General features: G+C 38.7%; 1 protein-coding gene across 1 annotated transcript; it reads right to left on the minus strand.

Moving 5' to 3' along the window:
• Positions 1-13300: 13300 nt before the first annotated feature.
• LOC149280509 (ammonium transporter Rh type B-B) lies at positions 13301-22783 on the minus strand. The gene is made up of 10 exons (XM_089500447.1): positions 22594-22783; positions 17875-18061; positions 17240-17390; positions 16910-17057; positions 16385-16551; positions 15788-15925; positions 15340-15473; positions 15139-15260; positions 14004-14077; positions 13301-13375 (listed from the first exon to the last, which is right to left on the minus strand). Exons 1-10 carry the CDS (start codon positions 22781-22783, stop codon positions 13301-13303), a joined length of 1386 nt encoding a protein of 461 aa, XP_089356573.1.
• Positions 22784-24210: the final 1427 nt, after the last annotated feature.

Below are 24210 nucleotides of genomic sequence, written 5' to 3' on the forward strand. Positions count from 1 at the left end.
TACGTTTCGTGGAGCCTTTCCGCTCTAGACTCGCATCGGGAAAAAACCCCACGAATGATTCCAAATCCCCAGCAGGTCTTTTCTCATAAATACTGCTTTATCTGCTGGCTCCTCCTAACAGACATGCAAGTTGGGACCAAGGAGAATTATGATTGGGGAAGGATTTAACAAGGGGGAGTGGTCGTGTTGGAAAAAGAAGTGGGGGGTGTCTTCAGGTCACATAATACGATGCTGTCCCACCTCCTCCTGTCTTCACTTGAATATACTTTTCATGGTTTTTCCAATCAAGCCATTCCTTCTGGACTCGTACATCTTGAAAAATATATATATATATATTCATAAAAACAGCTTGAAATACTGAAATACTGGATCTCATACTCTACTTAACCGCATTTAAGATGCTCACTAGTGGTGGGGAATTATCCCATTGAGTTAAGTGCGAGCCACAAGTCAAGATGTGGACAGGAAGGACCGCATTACCATGAGAAAAACACCCTGGGACTGTAAGGCTTGAATAGAGATAAATCGTTTTTAAATGTTGCTTTTATATCAATGAAGCTCGTATATGCTATTTGTTCAACAAAGTTACCCCGTTCCCACCGAAATCTGCATTTATTATTATTATTATTATTTATTTTTTTCTAAATGTCTGGTTTCCAGGGATAATTTTGAGACTCTCTTTGGAAGCCAGGCTAATGGTCCGTAGAAAATGCACAATGAATTCACTTTTCTGTCTCCTTGCATGGGAACTCAGTATGTCCTGAACTTGACAGGCAGTCTCCTGAATGTTAATGAGATGTCTCAAGTTCATTGTCAAAGGGCTCTTGCAGACACCCTGTTCTCTCCCATAGACCAACCTTCATTTCCAATACTTGTCTTGTTTCGCCGACTAAACCCCTTGTGTGGTTTTTGTTTTTTTTTTGGTTTTTTTTTAATGCATTTCAAGTACCCAGACTTCCAGACAATTTGCATGGCTTGGTCCTTCTTAAATAAACAATTCCCATACTTACGCTTACAGAATAACATCTTCTCCCAAATTGGTATGTCATATGTCCTTGGAGCTGATCACGAATGGATCGGTGAAAAGAAAACAAACAAAAAAACAGGTCCTATACACACAAAAAAATAATGCATTTATTAATTTGCTTATTTTTTTTTATAAAACAATTGAATCATTTTATTTTTGTTTGTTTGGATGATCTAGTGTGGCATATTACACGTAGGTGAGTCTGATACCAACCTATTATCATTTAAATGCTATTTCATTTCTACGTGTTTACCAGAATTCCTCCTCTCTGTATTATAACACCGCTATCACAAACATCACGGAAACTGACATGTATATTTTTTCTTTTCTTTATATTTTATCTGCCTCACTGCCTTTGAATTAAAAGACCCTTTCAGGCCGTTTGCTGATGCTTAATTTTCCCCTTTCTTTCCTCCCCGACTTTAGTATTCTTGAACCCCCTCAATTTTTTTCTTTTTTCTTTTTTTTTAATATGTCAATATTTTCTCACCGGTTTGGATAAATTGAGCCTCTTGTTTCTCGGGGCTTTTGTTCAGACAAATCTTTTCATATTGTTAGTACTCCCTGGGAGCCCATTTAACCACACCTTCCCCAATGCCACGTGATCTCCCCCCCCTTTTAGCTTTAAAAAAAAAATGCTCATTAGCAGAAAGGAAGAGGGGGATAATTATAATTAAAAACAGACACCTCTTGATTGCTTCCTTTTTCCCCCAAAAAAAGAGAGATCGTTCTAAGCTACAGTTGATGGAATTTACATTTTTAACTCCAGTGAATTTAGACCTCAAAATCTCCAACCTCTGCTAAAAATTAATTTGTAATTTTTAAAGATGCATCTCTTTTGCTGTCAATACTGCGGCGAAGGAAACATCTAAGCGACCCCTAATGGGTTTTTTTTTTGTGCCTCTCTTATCTAATTTTTTTTGTCTTGGCTTCTCACCATAGCCGAACATCGCAGCTCGTCTTTGGTAAAATAGCTAATAAAGACAATTTCCACCTTACCTGTTAATTACGGACGCACCACACAGGGATCCCTCTACGTTGTCAAAAAAGATTTATTTTTTTTTAAAAACCCCTTGGTTTTTCCTTCTTTTTCTACCCCCGTCTCCTTTCGATTCTCCGAGGGATCTGACCTTCAAGGAAAATAGAATCGCTCTGAAGAGGGGAATGAAATGATTTGCAAGAAAAGGGGAGACTGGCATGGCGTAAGGATACATGAATTACATAGGGATGTTTCACGCAGTCCATACGTAAAGTATACGTATTATATATTTTTTTTTAAATGATATGCGGATGTAATCGTGGCCTGACCTGCTATACCGAAAGGTTTAACTGGGAGAAATATAGAGCTTTTTACTAATTTGTGCATTTATTAAAATAAAGCTTCCGCACTTGCGAATATCTCACTGGTAATTATGGGCTCATTAGCATATATGCAAATTGAAATTCTATATGCAGAGCGTGGTAATTTCTGCTGTTTTTTTCGTTGGCAGGGCAGCTGTCGATTTCTCTCCTTCAGCAAACTCCCATCTGAATGAAATTTTTACATTTTTTGTTTTTGAAATTGATAAGTTTTGATCGTGAATGATATATATTAAAATATTGAGGCGTTTTGTGCTTATTTGCTTTATTATTGCTTGCTGATTAGGGGTATAAAGCTTTAAAGAATTATCTACCAAATAAAATCTTAAAAAAAGACTTATTGTGGGACGTTGATGATATTCTCGATGTAGAATTCTAAGGCGGAACAAATCAAGTGTATTGAATGAAAACATCTCGTCTCTGTGTCGTTAGCATGGGTCTGCTTGCCATTAACGAGCAGTTAAAAGCCTTCGTTATGGGATCACCTCTGTTTTCTGGAGTCAAAATTACAAATGATCCCATCCTGGGAAGGCAGTCTTTACAAAGGCTCCAGAAAAAGAGGAGAAGGAAAAAATAATTGCTTTTAATCTCTCTCCTTTTTTCATTAAATAGGTGTATATATGTGTTTGCGGACGAGCGTGTGAGTGTATGTATTTGTGCATACTATATATATATATATATATATATATATATATATATATATATATATATAATTATAGATTAGTTAAAAGATTTCTTTTAACTTAAAGATGCACAATATTAAAACTCATTTTTAACTCACTGAATCCTTGATGTTTTGAGACTGGCTTCACATTGTATCAAACGTGAGGCTGAGAAACAGGGAATATTCCAATACATTCAACATGGGCAGAAAAATACATGGTGGACGTGGAAAAGAAAACTGCTAAATTTAATTCCTAAATCAAAACTGGCAACAGTATACCAACTATAATACAAATAATAGAACAAATATGAACTACGCGTGTTGTGTTTGTACTCAAGTAACAATGGAAAGGTTCTATTGTGCGTTTATATTCACGTGGTTTGATTTCTACAAACATTCTAAATGAGTTTAAATGTCCTCTGGAGATCATGGTTATTGTGGTTTGTTGAAAGTGTTCCAATATGTACTTTGACATTTAACCCCTTCTATCCTTAAAAAAGATCAAGATCAGCAAATGAAATATATTTTACTTTATACACTGAACTGGTGTCTCAGCGTTCTAAAATGTTTTTTAATAAATATTGAATAATTGAAATAATTTGGCGTTTTCCCATTTTTGGCAAACATTTTTTTAAATATTTAAGAATTTGTTTAACCCTTTGAATATTTCAAATGCTAGATGCACATTTCACATACATTTAGGCTCATATAATTGGATGGATCTTGGTATTTCTATGATTTTATTTTTTTTAATGGGGTAAAAGCTGAACTTTTGGAGGGGCAATTGGGGCATAATACGAACGGGATTTCTAATACAAGAAAGTTTTTTAGTAGATATCATATGGGGGAAACAGTATTGGTGATTATGTTCAGTGTTGTCTATTTTACTCTGCATAAAAAATGAAAAGATAATAAACAATAGATAAAAATTGACTGTAGTGAATTGGAATATAGTTTTATTAAGGTTTAAACAAATGTTTGGAGTTTAAAATGGAGTTTGAAATATTAATAGATTTAAAAAATACATTAACTGATTTTCTTCTGATCATGTTGTGTGGTGGGAAAAATATGAGAATAATGCAATAAACCACGTTTTTGGGGTTTTTGTTTTTTTTTTGCTATGTGGAGATTGGAATGGTCTTCGGAAGCTGATGACATTAGATTGAAGTTAGTACACAATGTATTTTTAATCACAGTTTTCTTATTGCCAATAGAGTTTAATAATTGAACAAGGAGAATTGAACAAAATAGTAAAAAAAAAAAAAAAAAAAAGCCAGCCTGTCTCTGGGAAAAAAATCTATCAAGGGGGTGTAACAAGAAGAAAATGCATTTATGATGCAATAAATGGTTAATCTATAAAAAAGAATAAATGACCCCAGGCATGTACCACATCTAATAATGTTCTTTTCTTAATTAAATACAAAAATTGAATTAAAATAATCATAATAAATATATATGTAAATATGTATGTGTATATATATGTATGTATATATGTGTATATATAAGTATTTTACCGATAGCTATAGATATGTGTATTAATGATCAATGTATGTAACAAAAGCAGAACGCTTTCTGAATAGTATGTGTTCTTATGTGTTAATAGTAACTGTGCATATATCAGGGCAATTAATTCCTTTTTTTTGTCACGCTTGAACAAAAAAAACAGGAATAATGTTTTATTTGTTGTATATTTTCCTGTCAATAAAAGGATATATTTATTTATTTTTTAAGTTTCCAGACTCTAATTACAAAATATGTAATGTATGTGATTGGTGGTGTAATGGGAACAGTATTCATAGCCTCAACCCCTGTGGCGTCCAAACCATTTATACACATATATATTTATGCGTAAACCTAAACCTAAATCAGATTTGTGAGTAATATAAAAACATCTTAAAAATGGTAACCCAGTCGTAAGAAGAAGGACTTTACTACTTTTTTTTTATGAATTAACAAATGAGTAGCAAAACTATTAAATAGTACATTTCTAGATTTAAATTCACTAACTATATTTCAAGGAAATTTAATTCCAAATGAATGTACTAGAATACGATTGTGTGTGTGTGTGTGTGTGTGTGTGTGTGTGTATGTATGTATGTGTATATATATATATATATATATATATATGTGTATATATATATATATATATATATGTGTGTGTATATATATATATATATATATATATATGTATAATTTTTTATTTTACATTAGAGGGAATTGTACGAATGTTTTCTTAAATTATAGAAATTAAATGTTTATCCCTTTTTGTGTTTAAACAATGATCCTCTTAAAGTACATCTAAGATACATGATGTGTATTTTATCGTTGCACTTCTGATATGTAAGGTTCCCTAACAGGAGTCTCCGGGAACATCTCGACAGTAGGAGTTTCCAAGCCGACTCCATCAGGTTCATCGCACAATAGCTCTAAAGATGACTTAAAAATATCTAGGTGTGAAAAGCGTTGTCCAGCCCGCATGGTGGTACGCGCTACATCGCCCTGAGAAGTGATGCTTTGCGAAACACCAGCCGCCTGGATTCAAACATAACCTCTAAACATGGAATCTAACTTTGTATATACTTTTTATGCAATTTATGACATATTATTTTAAAGAAAAACACAAAAGATGACAATTTACTGAAATTCAGCATGTTGTCTCTTTGGGAATAACTTCCGCTCTTTAATGTATTGAATGGTCTCCTCTAGTGAAATACCTTTAATAAATGATTCTGTATAAGAATGCTTTGTGTATCCTAGCATTGTATGCATTGTATGTGTAAAGCATCCTGATATCACTATATGCGTGTAGCTGACATTCTTTCATTCATTACAATGAAAGGCCATTAAATAGAATGTAAAGTAATGATGAGTGTTTGTGTGTCTGTTTAGATTCAGCTAAACACCCTTTTGATAAATGTGTTGCAGAAAAAAAATCATACTTTTTTTATTACTATTATTACTTCTTTTTTTCTGTACACTTGCATTAAACATCAATTCTCTTTGATTTCCATATATGCCTGTACAGTACGAAGCGGGCCATACGAATCCCTGTTAAAATTTCTAAAACACTAAAAAAAAAAAAAAATGCAATAAAAACTGTTTTCGTTTGCACTGATTGTTATCGCACAACACGTTAACCCAAATGATTACACCTGCTGAAAAAAGGGACAAAATAAACACCTTCTAGCAAAAAATAAAATTTGAGCACATTCCAACAGCTAAATAATTAAAGTTTAACTAAAGGAGACACGAGAACCAATATCTTAATTTGTCTGGAAATTAACTCAAATTTAATTAGAGGATTCTTGGCCTTTAAGTAGTTGTTTTTTTTTTCTTTCGTTCTTAAATACGCGTTTAAAAGACGACAGACCCTTGGATTTGGTGCAGTAGAAATTCAATTTGTACAAATTTAGTTTTTATTTTATTTTCTAGCACAAAACTTTTAATTAAAGTACTTTAAAATCACGCTACATGGATGAATAATACATCTCCATGAAAATTAACGATTAAATACATCGAACAAATTGTATATATTTTTTTTAGAATTTTTTTTTTAATCGATCTTTATGTTTTTAGTTTTATTGTTTTGCGTTACAAATGTTCTTGTGACGCTGGTGTTTTTAAGGGGATACTGAGCGTCTCGACGGGAACGTTGGTGATAAATTGTATATTATACTTGGGGGAAAAAAATTTAGGTTTACTTAAGGAACAGTATATTAACAAAACGTAAGATCGAATCGCCCCGTGTATTATAATTCAAAATTTAGCTTGTAAAATAGTTAACAAGCAAGACCCAATTTAATGTTTCAAACTCAATATTCTAGAACACTGTAAGGTTAAGATACAAACTTAGCTGCGGTGTGATGACGCAAGCTTTTTAGTATTATCTCCATTCATTTGGTGGCTTTTAATAATAATCTTGCACTGAAATTCTTTTACACAAGTGACGTTTCATTTTCGTGTTTCATTTAAAACCACCGGTGACCCATGATCGTAGTAAATAAAATGTCATTTTGAATTGTTTTTTTATATATATATATATATATATTTAATATCATTTTTACATGAAACATCTGTATTTTTATATACATGATGCTATCTGGAGCAGGTGATGTATGTGTGCATAACTATGGTTTATCGAATGATCTAAATCAATACAGACAGTACTAATATAAATAACACCTTTTACTTTTAAGCGCTAAATTGACATGAAATAGGAAATCATTAAAAAAATAGAAAACTAAAATGATCTACGTCGATATAATTGTCCAATTAATGTTCATTATTAATGTGTTTTGTGGGTTCTTCAGAGACGCCTTGACAACACCCCTTTTAGGATCAGGAAACTTAAAGAATAGTAACTTTGGGCAGATATTAAGTTTGTTATCTTTATTGTCGTATTAACTTTTTTTTTTTTTTTAAATCTTCTAAATAATAAAAAAAAAATAAAAAAAAAAAAATGGTTATAAATAAAAAATGGTATTTAATGAGTCATAGGAATTACTAGCATCGTTTTAGCATGATCTTTTAAATAATGTCATGTAATGTATTTTGCTTGACAACAGTAACAATAGCAATAATAGAATTTGTCCCAATTGTTTTGGGAGTTTTTTTTAACAGACGTATATGAACATGTTTTTTTTACACTTATTAAATTATAAGTTCAGATGGCGTCTAAAAAGATTCACTTTTGGGCCATCGTAGAAGCAGAGGGGACCTATTTAGAAAGAGCAGTTGTGCTACAAAGTTTTATCACCATAGTAACCAAACATGCATGGAACATTCCATTGCTATGGTGACAAGTCCACTTTTAAATGTTTAAATTATATACCCGCCCAATTGATTTTTAACCTGAGATCAGAACCCGGTTTTGCATATAGTCTACTTATCTCCAGTCTAAGAAGTACCGCTCTCCCTCTATTTCCCTTTCTATCTTTACTTCCACCACCTCTGCTGGAAATCTGTTCTACTAATCCACATCACCTCCTCTTAAATAATAATTCCAGTCTTGGCCATTGCCGTGTCTGAAGTCGCTCGATGTTGGCAAGCGTGCATTGTTCCAGTCCAACTTAAAACACCTCGACGAGCAAGCCAATATAATCAAGGTGCCACCAACATGCGCGTTTCGGGGAATCTCAGATATGGCAAAGGGTAAGATTCCCAATTCTCAAAGGCCAAAGAGCCCTGTGCTCCCCTGTCATCTCGGGGCAATTGGACTACTATCCGAAGCTGGATCTGGCATGGAGGTAGAAGTCTAGTTGACTAAAACCAAATAGCATAAACGAGGATATCTCACCAAAATTATGAGATTGCTGCGCGTGTGTTGGGAAGAAAATAGTGTTGGGAATACAGAGGTACATTGCTTTTTATTGCTTGTCAAACCAGCATTTTAATTGACTTTCTCCTAGAAACACCACTTGTTTGTTTAGCCGTCATTGGCCGGCCGTGTACGTGGGTTTTAAAGGCTAGTTAATCTCCGTCTTTAGGGAGAAAAAAAAAAGTCTCTTCTTACTGTCCCGGTGGGACTAAAGGGAAACAGGGGAACCATGTTATTTTATCCTGTTGAAAGGAGACATCTCCTAAGGAAGCAGGACAATGACAGAATGTCCTTTCAAAAGAGGTGACCTTGTTCCTAGTCGGCTGACCTTTGAGCTTGTACGGCCACCCTTTAAAACCCACAGGGGCCGGAATAAAAGACCTTCAATGAAAGAGGACACGGACCTTACACAAGAAAACGTGAAAAGCTTTTCTGTCCACCAACCCACAAAGTTTGTTTTTATTCTTTTTTTCTTGGCCCCTAACAGGCCTCAGCATGACGGCTACGGCGAGCGAGCCCTTCTCTTGTTGCGTCCTCCTTGTGCACACAGGGGAGACTACCCCAGAGGAAGGGTGCTGTTTATTTTTACTTAGACTTAACAATGCAAGCAGATGTCCTTTGATAGGATTACTTTTTTAATCCTCACGTCGTGTTGGAAGGAAAATGATCTATTATTTGCTAATAAAGGGGAACTATTTTTTAAACGGATCGGAAGAACTTCAGTTAAACCACCTATTTTTTCTAAAAAGGGCAGGGGGAGGGGGCTTTTTAACGGACTTTACATGTCGCTAATATTTAAGAGTCTCGCTAATTTTCCGTTGAATCCATATCTTAATTATTAGGAGGCCCTCAATTATTTAATATACTCAGCAGTGGATGGGTGCGTGGTAGAGGTCAAACGTGTTTTCAACCTACGTTGAATTGAAATGTTGGCACTTGGAAATTCAATCCATATTCATATCATTTAGAATTGATAGAAATTTAGCAAATAGTAAAAAAAAAACAAAAAAAAAACTTGCCCCGGTTTTACACGATTTATTAGTATTTAAAACTATCTTTATTAAACTATATATGTCTTCAATGAAACACACTTTCGCATTTTGGGGCTTAAAGGCACGTTGTGAGAACCCGGTAAAAGGGTCCGAGGAGGTTTTTTGGGGAGCCTATTCCTCAAAGAACACAGTGACATTTCCACCTGTTGAGGTAAATAGATACCTAGATAAATAGATATGATAAAGAAAATGTATCTCTTGGTTATAATTATATTCTGTCATTGCTGCAAAGTGTCTTCCAATTGATGGAAAACGCCGTTCCTAGGGTCATCGACCTCTTATATTTATGTAACGTACAAATCGAAATATTCGATGACTATTATTTTTTCATGCTTTTGGCTTGTATGTGCGGATACTACAATTTATTATAATGTTTATTCCAAGGATTTATTAAAATATATAGAACCTTGAAAGTGTGTTCCATGTCTAGAATGGTACATACCTTTATGTAAATATTCCGGACACGGTCTGTTGTCTTAGAATTTTTGGGTGTTATGAGTTCCATTTTCTGAGCTGCTAAGAAATTCAGTCCAGCTGTAAAACTTCAGTTAATTTTTCAGCGATATAGTTGTTAAATCTTACGGAAATAAGTTATTCTAAAGGATTTCCATCACAGATAATCATCGTACAGCCTGCAGATAACCTATTAAAAAGTCTAATCACTTATCATTGTCACGCAAAGAACCTTAATGCACTTATATTAATTGCAGCTGTCTTTGTATCGCCTATTATCTCTGTAGAGTGTAAGCTCCTAGGGGCAGGAATAGTCCCAAATCCCCATTTTTCTACTTAATTCTCTTATCTCTTGCTGTCAGCTGAGGGGTTAGGAGACAACCAGTTGAAATGACCGTGCGGTTCTCTGATGTGTTTTAACAATAATCCTTTTCCCCAAAACATCAAAAGGAATCAAACACACGCACGAGCGGGAATGAAAATCTTCAGTAAAATCCTTTTTTTTTTTTTTTCTTCACTTTCTGTGAAGGTGTCAAGACTTAATTAGGCAGCAGAAACGTACCATCAATTAAAAAAGATTGGCATAAAATATACAACCTGCCGGAATCAAACGCTCAATGCGGAAATAGTGTTAATCATAAAAAGGCTTATTCTTGTTCCAAACTCAATGGAAATGGTAAAAGAAAAGAAGAGGATGCCTTTGTTTTTTTAAAGTTGTATCTTCACTGTCTCGCCTCTTGTGAACTTTCATTCTGTAGCCGGCTTTTAATAAAAACGGATATAATAGACTTACACGTGATTATTAAAACTAAATGTTCTTCGGTACCAGCAAGAATCATTCCGACGGGTGACCGAGCTCTGCGTTGGGGCAGCCGCAATCACACTTCATGCAGACGTACCCCTCAAAGCCACAATTAAGAAACATCTAAGGGGTCTGAGCCATTTACATTTTACCCATTGTTTTTTTTATTATTATTATTAAGGAGTGATCCCTAAATCTTGGAAGCACATTTTGGGTACAAGAATACAACAGATCATCGTCTGAGACGCATGACTGTTTACATTTTATATCGGACGCTGCTATAAAATCACTTTTAGCCAAGTTGATGTTCAATCATCTGTCTCTTAGAAACTTTCAGAATAATTTGTGGATTATGAGATTCTGATCCTCGTTAAAATTGAACAATTGCTGACTGCCTTCTGGTTTCGGTAATACTTGCAGTGGTGGTGCGATCCCTGTGTTAGGGGGCCACTTAGTGGCGAGCATATGAATTACAGTCACAGTCCTTCGTAGGCATTTTGAGAACCAAATTTCAGTTGGCCAGGCATCACAGCCCAATATAAGATTTATTCTAATATTCTAATCAGCAGTCCAGAGGAAACGGTGAGCCCCAAATAAGATTGTGCCCGGAAGATATTCTTAATGTATGGGCTTGCCTTGGTTCTGCCACCAGATATGGTCAAATATGGTTACTGGTTTCAGAGCAATAACTAGTAAACCTGCGTCCCCACTTATTCTTTTTGTATTATTATTTACTTTTTTGAAGCCGATTGGCTCCAAGAAGTTATGTTGCCTCTTCCTTACCTCTGGAGACAAGAAGGCAAATGGGGGGGCAGACCCCCCTCCCAAGAGGATAGCCAATGAAGACCAGCCTACCTCTCCCACCAAAAAAACACTTTAGGGGCCAAGCTCCTCTGTGGCTTTTTTGACTTACCGCTTTTCATATTTTTCTTTGATTTTAGCCCTTCTTTTTCCACTTAGTTTTTCAACCAGTGAAGTTTTTTTTTTGTTTTTTTTTTAATTTTAACATAAGTTATAAAACTTAACTTAAAATAAGTTTGCGAAAGACGGCATCAATCCCACTTTCTGTTTTCACAATAATCACAAAAATACATTTTTTCGGCACGTTCGGCCTGCCTGGCCAGCTCTCTTTTTAACGAGAATGAAAAGCAGGTTATGCAGAAATCGTTGACGGTGATGGGTGTGTTTCTGTTTTGTCACCTTTTAATAATATGTTGAATTTCCATAACTGGAACACACAACACAAACAGCCAACCGGGTGAATGTTTTTATTTCCGTGTATACTAAATATACAAAATATTTTTCAGAAAAAAACGTCAAAAAAAAATTAAATGAAAAAATAATGCGAAACTCACAGCATTGCTATAAAAAAGGAAAGGTTTTATTTTGAATTCTTAGATAAAAGTTGGTTCTACCGCTGGGTATTCTGGGTAAAGGGACATGTGACGCGTGATTACCCAGAATGCTTAGCTGTAAACAAGGTGTTGGGAATTAATACAAAAGGGATTTTTTTTTAAACACATCACGCCTGATGTCAGTGCCTTTCTAATAATATTCATACATGCCAGATTTTACATACATAAGTCTCTGGCCAGACACCACAGTGACATATGAGATTGGTAGATAAAGTAACTTTCATTTTTAAATGTATTTTTATTCTAACACCATTAGCTACATGCACCCGCAAGACCCTGGTTGACTAAACCCATTATATATTTAATATATCAATGAATGGCTGTCATAACAGAAGTCCAGCTATAGTGCATCTGAACCCCCTTTAATAAATGGAGATAGTGGCCCATATGTTTTTATTTATTATTTATAATCATATTTATTATAAATAATGGCTCAGTAAATACTTATAGTCTTGGAGTAAGTATAGCTTTGTGGGTAGATAATCTGGTTGTTGTACAGTTGTCATAAGTAATTGGATTACGTGTGAAGTCGTATGGTAGGGGATTTATATAAAATAGTGTTGGTACCATATGATATTATTAGGGTCCTGCCAAATATATGGGGTTTGCTAGTACACAAATGCTACAGAGCTATAGGAATGCCAATTTCTGTTACAAAAAAATAAAATTGGCAATGTTTTTTGTTGATTCCACGCTACAAAGCACTAAGAATCCCGGTGGCACGTAATTTCAGAGCATTTATCTGTTGGCAATACATCAAATACATTCCATTATTTCTATTTAGTGTTTTAGGCCTTGGACTAAAAAAAAAAAAAAAAAAATTTGGATATTCTTCGAAACATAAACAATATTTTATTGAAAAAAAGGGAAAATAGAAGTGCTTTACAGAAAAAAAAAAAAGAAATGTATAACGTGAGTTTCAAACTTAAAATGTGTGTTAGTAGAACATGCAAGAAAATCCTCTTCGTCGTCGATTGTCCTGGCCAAAAAAACCGAGGGGTTAATAAAATGTGAAGACCCTACAGAGTCAGCCGTGTGTCCTACAATGGGTGGTCGTCCATCCTTGTTAATAGGTAAGGGTTCACATTTAAAGTTCTGGTTTGGCTCCAGAAGATAAGAGTTCTGCTAGATGCAGAGGCAGCAACAATCGGTCAACCGTGGACGCCATTGTGGGACAAGTCTATAAGGTGGTAGGGAGCATAGTCTGTGGATCATGCACGGGTCTGTTCTTCGTGATCCTCTGTATTGACGGCGATCATGTGGTTGTGTTCCTCCTCTCCAGGAACCTGTAAAATCAATAGCAAATGGTCTCCAAACAGGTGGGAATCGGGGCAGCTACAGATCACAAAGACCACGAGGGCGATCTTGTTCATTCTCTGTACTTTGCTACCCCCTTGTGGTGAGGACCCTGAAGTTCGCTATGAAACTATCCAACAGAATCAGCACGTTTGAGACTTTGCGGGATTCACTTTTTAGGATTGAAAAATATAAATGATCCAAAAAGATAATTGAGAGAATCGTTATGTGTGAAGATCTAAGGGTTAATGACCCGAGGTGCCTCTTTTTTTGTATCCGGTATACTATATGCATAGGGAGGTTACCAAAATAGACCCACACATGTACGCGTCGCTGATGCCAGAATGAAAGGGTCCATTCTTGGGGATGGGTTAAATGATGGTAGCTTTTTATCAGTCTGCTTGACTTTTACAAAGCACATGTATTCAGCGGAATATGTACAGTGCCGTGCACATTGTATGCAAGACTTTTTGCCTGTCTAAATCTGGCCAGCTCTGGTCATCAATTTTCACTCTGAACTTTATCTGCAAATTTTTTTTTTTATCAAACATGTTAACGTAAGCCCTCTTCCCCGATCTCCCCTCAATAACCCAGAATATATTTACATGATGAACATACCTCCCAGTATATTGAGTCCTCAAAACATTCGGCATCAGAGGGAGCACCAAAAATGGGGATCTTCATAATAAAGCCTGGGGGAGAATGTACACAATTATAGCGCTTCCCAGAGTCCGATAACACGCACTCTGTATTCTGGATACTGTATCCAGAGTAAAATATTACTTTCTACTGTAAAGGGAAACAAAAGCTCAAATATATCATCATGGCTCCATCATCAGCCTGGCTCCATCATCAACCTCGGCTCTTGGTTTAAAACAAGGGTGAAGTTTAAATATTTGTTGAACCGGCAGCTTCAATGTGTTACTACTGAAGCGTGGCTCGTATACTTTACCCAGTCAAACAAAATGTAAAGGCTTAAGACAGCAAGGAGACTCACACCCAACTCAAATTCCTTACTTTCGAGGCCAGCAAAATGCAACCGAAAGACTTCATATTCGGAACTATGAAACTCGGGTAACTTTATTAATTTTTTTTTATATTTTTTGCTAAATTACTGAATTCCAGGATCTCTTCTGCTGGGAATCGACTTGAGTTAACAGGGTGACTGTGGGTAGATAAACGTAATCGCACCCATCATCTCAATATGCTGCCGCCTGCTGTCAGAAAAAGGATTTGCACCCACAGCTTAAAGAGAAACACCCACCATACTTTTCTTGTCAGTTACTGTCCTCGGGTTGTTAGGAATAGATTATATAGATATAAAATAAAAATATATATATATATATATATATACACGTAATATTTGTTGATAACCTACCTATGATCCCCTGCTAGTTGTAAAACTAGTTCTCATGACCTGGGAGTCTCATGGAGATCGGAACATGGCACCTATTGCATCACATGTGATGCAGTGTTCAGTATAATTGTATAAATATTTAGTCCAAAATTCTGCACGCCAGCCATCTATTGTGGCAAAATAAGCTACATCTGCCCTTATTTGTGACAATACTTTGGATTCATGTATATTGGCAGGGTAAATTAGGGAAGGGGGTAGCTAAGACCAAATGCCCCCAAGCCTGCGAGATACTGTCTTTATATAGGAAGTAGTTGAAAATGTTGTTTTCGGATAAAAATCAGTGACTGGAGCTGGAGTTTGCCCACCTTTCCAGCTGTGTTACTAAAGAGAACTTACCTACAATAACGCCTCCGACCAGGGCAAATGACAGAGCCACTAAAAGGGCTAATAATTGCTGAAGACCTTGCTGCTTAGCTGTACGGGACCCATCAGCAATAGCTGGGAAGACATCAGCCATCCTGAAAAGAACACAATGTGAGGTTATACGTTGGAACCCAACGCAACCATAGAACAAAGCCGTGGAATGTTCAGACTTACCCATCACCGTAAATATCGGCCGTAGCAGCGAATGCCACAATTGCACCAATAATAGCTCCCAATATCCCTGGCATCCCATGGAGGTTATGTACCCCACATGTGTCCTGGATCTTCAACTTGGAATCCAGCACCGGCTGTGTGAAACCACAAAACACAATGTAACTCCATCTGGAGGAATTTCAACCCAAAATATTGGCCAGTAAAAAGAGATGCTATTGATACAATTCTCCACTCTGATTTTAAAGGCCTGACATTAACTCATCGAAATGCCTCCTGTTCTTAAGTAATCAAAACCGAAAAAATTGTTCATATCTGCTTGGGAAGGAAGTCCAATGCGTGTCCATGGTTGGACCCTTAGGTAGAACTTGCCCCAAGTGGTTAACTTTCAAGTTCTTACAAATGTAGGCTCTTTCACAAAATGTAGGTTAGAGGAAAAGTTCCAATGTACCGTCAACAGTTTGTATCCAAAAGTAGAGATCATGCCAGCCAGGATTCCGGCAATCATGGCACCGAAGGGAGTCAACATCATCTCAGCAGAGGTTCCCACTGCAACACCACCCGCCAGAGCTGCATTCTGGATATGGACCTGCGATCAACAGAATGTATTATTTAAATGTTAGCATATTTTTTGTTTTCCGATATTCTGCAGAGATTAAAACTACCTTGGCACAGAAGAACCCACCGGTCCATACAGAGCAAATTTAGCAATCCCTTATCAGGAACCTGGCTGTCATGAGGACGACAGTTGCTCATCATAGGTTACAGAATTTGGACAATGCAGAGCTGTGTTTCAGTGTCTTATCGTTTTTTACTTCTTACTGCCTTTTACCTTATCAAGGCCAACACAGGAGGTAGACTGTCTTTTTAGGATTGAGAAACCCTCCTAGGAATATCATCATAGAATTATTAATCCTACACGAGGTTTCCACAGGGATCTGGCGGCTTGGTGTACTGTAGATATGGAGTTTTCCTTCCCTGGGATCATTCCCATAATTGAGTTCTGTAACAAGCATCCATTTTCCTTTCTGCTATTGTAAACGCTTACCATGTCCAGTTTTCCTTCTCCATTGACCATAGCTGAAATAGCAAAGGTTCCCAAAGTACAAGCAGCTAACGAGTAGTACGTGTTCAATACTGTGCGATGTTGGTCATCACCATGAGCTGTGATGGCAGAGTTAAAACTTGGCCAGAACATCCAAAGGTAGATCGTTCCTGCATTAGGAGAATAAAAAGGCCACATTATTAAATGTTTCCGTGTTTAACCATGATTGAGACCATTGACTAGGACGCAGCAGAGTCGTACCTACATTCCAAACCAATGTTATACCCTCTGGTAGGGAGAGGACCAAGGGGTCTTCAGCTTGATGTAGGTCAACAACATGAAGTTTGTTTTTAAACAAACAAGTATTCTTATAGTTACTACTACTACGTACGTTATGAATATGTTGTTTTGTTGATTGCACCACAAGCCTTGGCCATGCCTTTGCAAACAACGACAATAATAATATACAGATTTAATGGAGAAGTCAGACACACACTGCAAAGCCCTTTTTATTGCCTTTTTTCATACCTATCATTGCAAAGAGATCGGAGTGGTACACAGAGCCTTCCCTCTCCCGGCTTTTGTCCAGGTGAGGTCTGTAAAGAACCCGAGAAACGGTCAACCCAAAATATGCTCCAAATGTGTGGATAGTCATGGACCCACCAGCGTCTTTTGCCTATAAAAGAGACAGATGGAGATAGCACCAAAGAGATAATACAGAGCATTAGCTCAATGGGGTCAATGCTGGGACATAATACCCTTATGTTACTATAATGTCTTTTCCTTCCATCATTGCATGCCATTGTGCCACGATTGTGGCTAAATCTTGTGGGGTTACGTCCCTGCAACAAGACTTACCCCGACAATATTTAAGATGATGTACTCATTGATACCAAACAGCGTGACTTCGAACAGGGTCATCACAATGAGCTGGACCGGGCTGGTCTTCCCCAGGATGGCTCCAAAGGAGATTAGAATAGCACCGGTGCAGAAGTCTGCGTTGATCATGCTGTAATATAGAGTTGTGGAGGGTTATAAAGGGTTATAAAGAGATGGATACTAAATCCAGCAGCGAATCGGTTTTATCCGATATGACTTTTTTTGATCTTCCCTTTTTGTGTATTATGAAATGCAGATCAAAGGCTGATGTGTACACATGTACTGTTCTAGAGCATTGTGTAAGAGGACAGAGCTGAGGACTGAACATCGTTTGAACTGGGTCTTGCGATGGAAAATTGCCAAGGGCTGGCTGAGCTGTGTAGTTTTAGCCGTTATATGGGAAGTTACGGGGGTATTAAAGGCTAGGAACGTTGGCTACGGGTGGGATGATGGCTACACCTTCCTGTGCCGGACTAGTTTGGGTGAGAAAAGCTAGATCTTGCAAACTGAATTTTCTCAGTAACTTTTATCAGAGCTAAAAGATTAACCACAATCTCATGTTTCTTAATGTTGACAGAGGTGGGTTGTGTCAGCTGATTGACTTTTGCACTCACCTTTCTATACCAACATGAATTTTGCCATCATGGAAGCCGTGGAAGAACCCTTGGATCAGCGTAGACCACTGAAGTCCAAAGGCAGCAATCAAGAAGTTGAAGGCCACGCTACTGAAACCGTAACGCTTCAGGAAGGTCATCAAAAAGCCGAAACCGATGAAGATCATGGTGTGGACATCTTGGAAACCTTAAATAAATGAGAAAAGATACATTATTTTTATTTTGTTTCTTAATTAAATCAAGAAGGCTGGGGAAGCTGTCCAACAGAGAAAGGAAGGTAATCTCCTTGAGCGAAGCCAGCCTGTGTCTTTCTGATGTGAAATACGGATGGTCTTTCCAAAGCTTTGTTAATGTTCTTGTTGAAGCTGCAGTACCCAGAGGCTTTACCGTGTTTGCACATTATGAGACATGTTACATGGCATTCTCAACTGAATGTATAAACAAAGGCTTAAATTGATAGACATAGACACAAGTCTCAAGCAGATAAGTACTAGGAAGGTGGGTTGTAGAACAGCAGCACTTTGTAGATAGGCCCAGAATTCATTCTTGAGCGGGTTGTCGTAGCCATGCGCGAGAAGGCAGTTTAAGCCCCGGAAAAGAAAAACAAGCCACTGGAAAAGTCTTTGGAGCGTGAAACAAGCAGGATAGAACCAACTGCAAAATCTGTCAAGTGTTACAGAGGACCTTGTTCTCAACCTTTATCTGGAGCTGCGATCACAAGGTCAAAATGTTGTTGGCAGACTAATGTACCGATTTATTCTGTGCTGGGGAGATTCTGCTTACCCATTAGTTTCTCGTCCATATATCTTATACTCCCCTGGCCGGGCAGCTTACGGATACAAGTATTGTTTGCAAACAGACCAAGAAGTGAAAAATACAAGTCGGAGCGGCTCGCCGAAGGGAATAGATATTATCAGATATATGAAGCGAGGATGTTTACGGAGTGTGAATACGGTGTATCCTCTTTATGGATCTTTTGGCATGGCTGTAGACAATTGGGCACATGGGCATAGTTAAGATATGTGAAATTAGCGTGAGAAAGGCAACAATCAATTAAGGTTATGGAATACTTTACATTTTAGGACGTTCTAGACTTGCCCAGTCTTATTCAAGTGTGATTACCGTATACAAATTAGTGATTCATTAAAAAAGGCTTCATTAGATATGTTTCTAATGTTTTTGGGGTCCATGGTTGATGTATGTAGTGTGTGGCAAAATGACACCCTCTTCCAATAAGTGTGTAGGCCAGTGCCGCGGTCCAGAATGATTCCGTTTGTTGTAAAGCGGATTGTTTGCTTTCTTTGGGCTGGAAAGTGGTGCAGTTACCATAGCAGCCAGTTGTAGTTCCCTGCTGCCCCCCATATTTTTTTTTATACATAAAAAACACCTCTCGCTCTCATCTACGCTTTGCTCATCTGCATTTTTCCTTTGTATTCTCCTGTCTTTACTTCTGCCCCTTCACGGCCCTTTGTTTTGTTTTTTTATTTATTTATTATTATTATGTACATGATTTGAGGCAGGCGTTAGGCTCTCTGCCTAGAACCGCCTGCGGTGTAATTGTGGCCCATTTGCGTATAGTCCGCTTTCCATTCATTGGGATTGGGAAATTGTCTGTAGTTAAACGCGATGTTGGCCGACACCCTGGGAACCGGCTTCAGAAACACAGCCCGGATATTTCCCCGGCCGCCCTCTCGCTCGCCCCACGAGTGTGAACAAAGTGCTCAGACAGCGTTAAAGAGGCAGTAAACGCAATGCGGTTCAAGCAGTATAAAACTTACTTAAAATGAGATGTGTGACATACTACGTATAAACCTATGACTGCTACCTCCTTTATATCAATGCGTTACGTAGTGAGCTCCTCGTGTTGATAACCCAACCGTCTGGGTGTTTTTCACAGGTATAAAAAGATAATATGGTGGCCCTGACTTCACCGCACTGCACGGGACGTTCGAATGGGAAAAAAAACAAAACATTCTAACCGTAACATTCCGTATTAGTTTCCTGCTTTAAGTATTCGCTTGCGTTATTATATTTCAGCTGCATTAATCTTACTAGAAATGAAAATATAATGCAGCAGTAATTGCTTTGAGTCACCGTCGGGTCACATTTTTTTTAACAATCTGGTTTTTCTGGTTCAGTCCTCGGGATATCCCTGCTAACTGCCTGAGTCTGTGATATCGCCCAGGTCTTATCTGATGATCAAACGTATCTGTCATCGTCTATGCCGAGTTGTTGCGTAAGTGGAAATAGTCCTGGATTGTATCGGAGGCCTGGGTATCATGAAATAGTGCTATAAAGTATTTTTGATGGCCTACAGTGGGTTTTAGTGCATGCAGATGGACTGTAGTTGTTGTAGTAAGAAAGTGAGGCATCCGTCTCATTAAATCCCTCCCCCAGCTGCCTCTCCTGAAAGCAGGGAGCATTCATCAGTACACTTCTTGCACATGCTCAGTAGAACTCCCATTTTAGTCAATAGGGATTGACCTGCCATTGAAATCAATGCTATCTGAACGCATGCAATTGGCTCATACTACCCAATTTTGTGGACTAGACGGTTCCTTTTAAGTTGACTTTAGTAGGGGTGGCCTGGACTTCTGTGTATCCTTTAGTATGGCAAATAGCCATGTAGTTTGTTTGTGACAGTAGACATACACGGCACTGATCACATGCACCGTCCGGGTTAATGATTACATTATAAGGCTATATACATACATGTTCCACTACTAACAGACTAAATCCCTTGTTAATGTGCTGTAACTCCCATTAGCCTCAGCCACCTTCAGGTGGACTACACAAATATATAAAGGTTCAACCCCCTGGCAGTGACTGGACTACAGCTCCCATCGGTCTCAGCCATTAATAGGGTTTTATGAAGGGATTTTGTGTCACCGTTAGGCGGTGATTGGACGCAGCATTAGACGGCGGCTCTGTATGTGAGATTATTTAGTGTGATAAGTGATATTGACGTGTTCTTCATTTATACAGACTGGAATGTCTGGCACACCCCGGCCGCTGCTCTGTCACCTGTCAGAAAGTCACAGTAATCTCACAGTAATCTCTTAAAATCATCCCCTGTAGCCCGAGGAGATGTTCACACAGAGAGAAGTGCTGAAGAAGACATTTTCCAGTTTCTAGAAAGCGTTTGGGGTATAAGAAGTCGCACCCCGTGGGAGCGTCTCAGTGGTTAGGAAAACACATATGTGTGCGACCTCCTGAACTTTATTCTGTATCGGCTCCTGCGATGGCATCTTTGGATTTTTGGGGAATGCGTAAGGTCACTCGCCCCGTTGGGTAGAACATAGCTTGAGTTATTGGGTGAGGTTAGATTTATTAGATTACTGAATATGCTGGGTCTAATCATAACATTACTTGCCAACATTACCCAACCACCAAACGTTCTCATCACGCTGCGCCCACATTTATTGACACAATGCTTCTTTCACCTGGCACCAGTCCTGACCCCATCAGACAGTTGTCACATACGCTCAGGGCATCAAAGTTTTCCAGTGGCCCCAGATAAAAGCACAGGTGAAGCCGTTGGACGGATTCGCTTGCCAAGGGGGTTATGAAATTCCAACAGTGATTCTAACACAGTCATACGGAATATCATTTACAAAAGTGCCCCCAGTTCTAAGAGGTTTACCCCATACAATGGTACTAGGAGCCCCCACGGTTCACAAATGCTTAAAACACGGACAGAGAGACGGAAATCTTTAAGCCTTTCACAACTGGTTAAAGATGTCAGAACTCTTTATATGTGGGTCTCACCTAGCTTCCCAAACGGTGACTGCTCCCATTGACGGTCCCACACAGACTACCCGGGGTATCAGCACACAGCAGAGAGGGGTAGAGCTTCAGCTTCATGTACAGTATATTCACGTTCTACCGGTCCTAATAAATGCCACAAACCGCTGTATGGTTTTGCTCTGGCCAATATAGTAGCGTGAGACCCCATCAGCTGACATGCTAAGTCGTATCTACCGAGTACCCCCCCAGTGTCTGGTCACCCATAGACTTGCTGTCCTTAGGTGAATGTGCCCTCATGTCCCTTTTAACCAATGATTTGAATTAAGATCTGCAGATCTTTCCAAAGGAAGCCACATTTATGTCTGCACCCTCTAACCGGATAGCGCAGCATACATTATAGGGCGTTGATACCGTTCTAATGTTCATTGATCAATGATTCTACGACCTCCCAACAGTAGCTGTCAGTGAATTGTATGTGAGATAGCCGGATAACTCATTCATTATGCATATGGCCGGACTGTACCCTGCATGCGGGTGGTAAGTAAATAAACTTGTCTGCTTGATCCTGGAACAAGTGAGTGAAAGTGGAAGTGACGAGCTAGTGTCTTAACGACCATCTGCCTGATTGCACTTAACCTGTAAGAAGCCACAGCACATGCCATTATCCCAGCTGGACACGCAATGTCATCACCGCAATAGCAGACAAACACCGGCGGCGTATGAGAAAGCAGAGTCTTGCCCCAGGAGCTTGCAATTAGATGCTGTTAATTGGAGCTGGCAGAGAATACCCTCGTTCCCATCGTGCAATGCCAACTCACAGGCAGATTGGGACCGCCGCTTACATAGGTGACCAGTGTACTGTTTACACTGTGAGAAATGCTGTTTTCTGCCAAAAGGACTTTTAAAAGTCCTATTTTAACCATTTCAGTGCTAAGTTGCATGCATCAGGAGCAGGCAGGCGGTGGTACTTACTCGCGTAGCGATAGTAAAAATCATTTTCGGCGTTGGTAAGGTTGTGCTCCTTCATTGTATCGTGCCAGGCGCTGGCATCCGTCTCGGTGTCATATCTCACAAAAACAGCAAAAAGAAGAATAGTAACAGCCTCTAAAAGCAAGCAGAAAACAGGGAGTTTGACCCTCATGTTGGTGGAGTAGCTAGCCATGGCGGGTCCCCGTAGCAGCTACAACCATAGGAGAGAGAGAGAGCGAGAGAGAGAGCGAGAGACGGGGCCAGCTGAACAGAGACAGGTGAGACAAGGAAGTGAGGAAGCCGAATGCACGTTTATTCCCTGTTTCTGTCTTTTTGCTGAGAATCCGCCCTCCTTTAAGTGACTTCCCTCTTCTGCAAGTTCACTCCCACACCTAACAAGCGTGTCCTGGCACATCGGAGGCTCCAAAGGTCTCCGGGACGGATGTGGCAATCCCATTCTTCACATGCTGTCGACACAAAGTATCTGCAACATAACGCGACAACTTTCACTGTCATCCCAAGAGAGTTCGGAGCACGACGGCCCGTAGTAGATGAGGCCAGCGGCGAGGCTGTCCGTGGACCCCCAACTGCTTCATCCACTGAGTGTCCATCTCAAGTAGGAGAGGGAATACGGCTATTAGACTTAACAGGGTGGAAACATAGAATCTGCCGGCAGATCGGCCCCCATTCGGCCCCCGTCTAGTCGTTCGTTTCTCCTGCTGTAACGACTCAAACCGTAATCAGTCGTCGGTTTCGTCAGGAGCCGTATGCCTAGGCCGTGCATGTTTATATCCCCTCACTGTATTAACCTCTACCACTTCTGCTGGGAGGCTGTTTCATTTATCTAACACCCTCTGAAAATCAGAGGGCAGCTCCAGGGGGAAAATTAAAATCAGGGAGATAAATTTAAATTGGGGACGGTGTCCTTAGAATGGAGAGATCTAGCGACCTATCCTGGAACGTCACCCTCTCCGGACACAGCGAGTAGGGGCCATGTTACGCATTTTTGTATGTGCGCACATATAAGACTTTATAAAATAAAGATAATTCCGAGATTTCCAGCCTTAATTACAATTATAGATGATAAAAAATATCAAGAAAGCATTCTTTGAAAATGTTTAATTAAAAGTTTTATTTTTTGTTTCTTTAATTTGTTTCTGGGTCTTCATTCCTTCATTGTTTGTTAATCACAGACTAGCTTAGCATGATGGGCGTTGTCTTTTCTGCACATATACATTACCCTGTTTTTTTTTTGTTTTGGAGGGGGATACAATTCCAAAAATTTTTACAACCAGGTCTGGGAACCCGGAGACAGGTTCAGGTGCTAGGTGGCTACACTTCTCATCACCCTCAGCCACACCAAAAACAGGTTTTCGATATATCGCAACATAAAGAATTGCGGTTTCATAGCGAGACATGGTAAATGAGTAAATCACAAATTTACAAGATTATTTTTGGCTACTGGGAACGAACATTAGCCCCGCAAATGTTTTTGTTTATATATATATATAGTTTTTTAGCGTTATTTGTATATTTTTCGGCTGGCGTAGCAGAAAGCTCCGCGTGGCAGGGGATTTTCGTGGGTTAGGTCTGACAGCAGAAGGAATGAACTTGAGGTCG

This window comes from Sceloporus occidentalis, unplaced genomic scaffold (genome assembly GCF_023333645.1).
Source record: "Sceloporus occidentalis isolate IW3139 unplaced genomic scaffold, rSceOcc1.0.p SCAF_155, whole genome shotgun sequence".
NCBI classification, from domain to species: Eukaryota; Metazoa; Chordata; class Lepidosauria; order Squamata; family Phrynosomatidae; genus Sceloporus; species Sceloporus occidentalis.

Excerpts from the sequence above, each read along its gene's own strand:
- LOC149280509 (XM_089500447.1), bottom strand. The coding sequence starts at position 22,783 with ATGGCTAGCTACTCCACCAACATGAGGGTCAAACTCCCTGTTTTCTGC. Across the intron at positions 16,552-16,909 it reads CGATCTCTTTGCAATGATAG|GAACGATCTACCTTTGGATG; the intron begins GTATGAAAAAAG and ends CTCCTAATGCAG. Across the intron at positions 15,474-15,787 it reads TTGGATACAAACTGTTGACG|CCGGTGCTGGATTCCAAGTT; the intron begins GTACATTGGAAC and ends GGTTTCACACAG.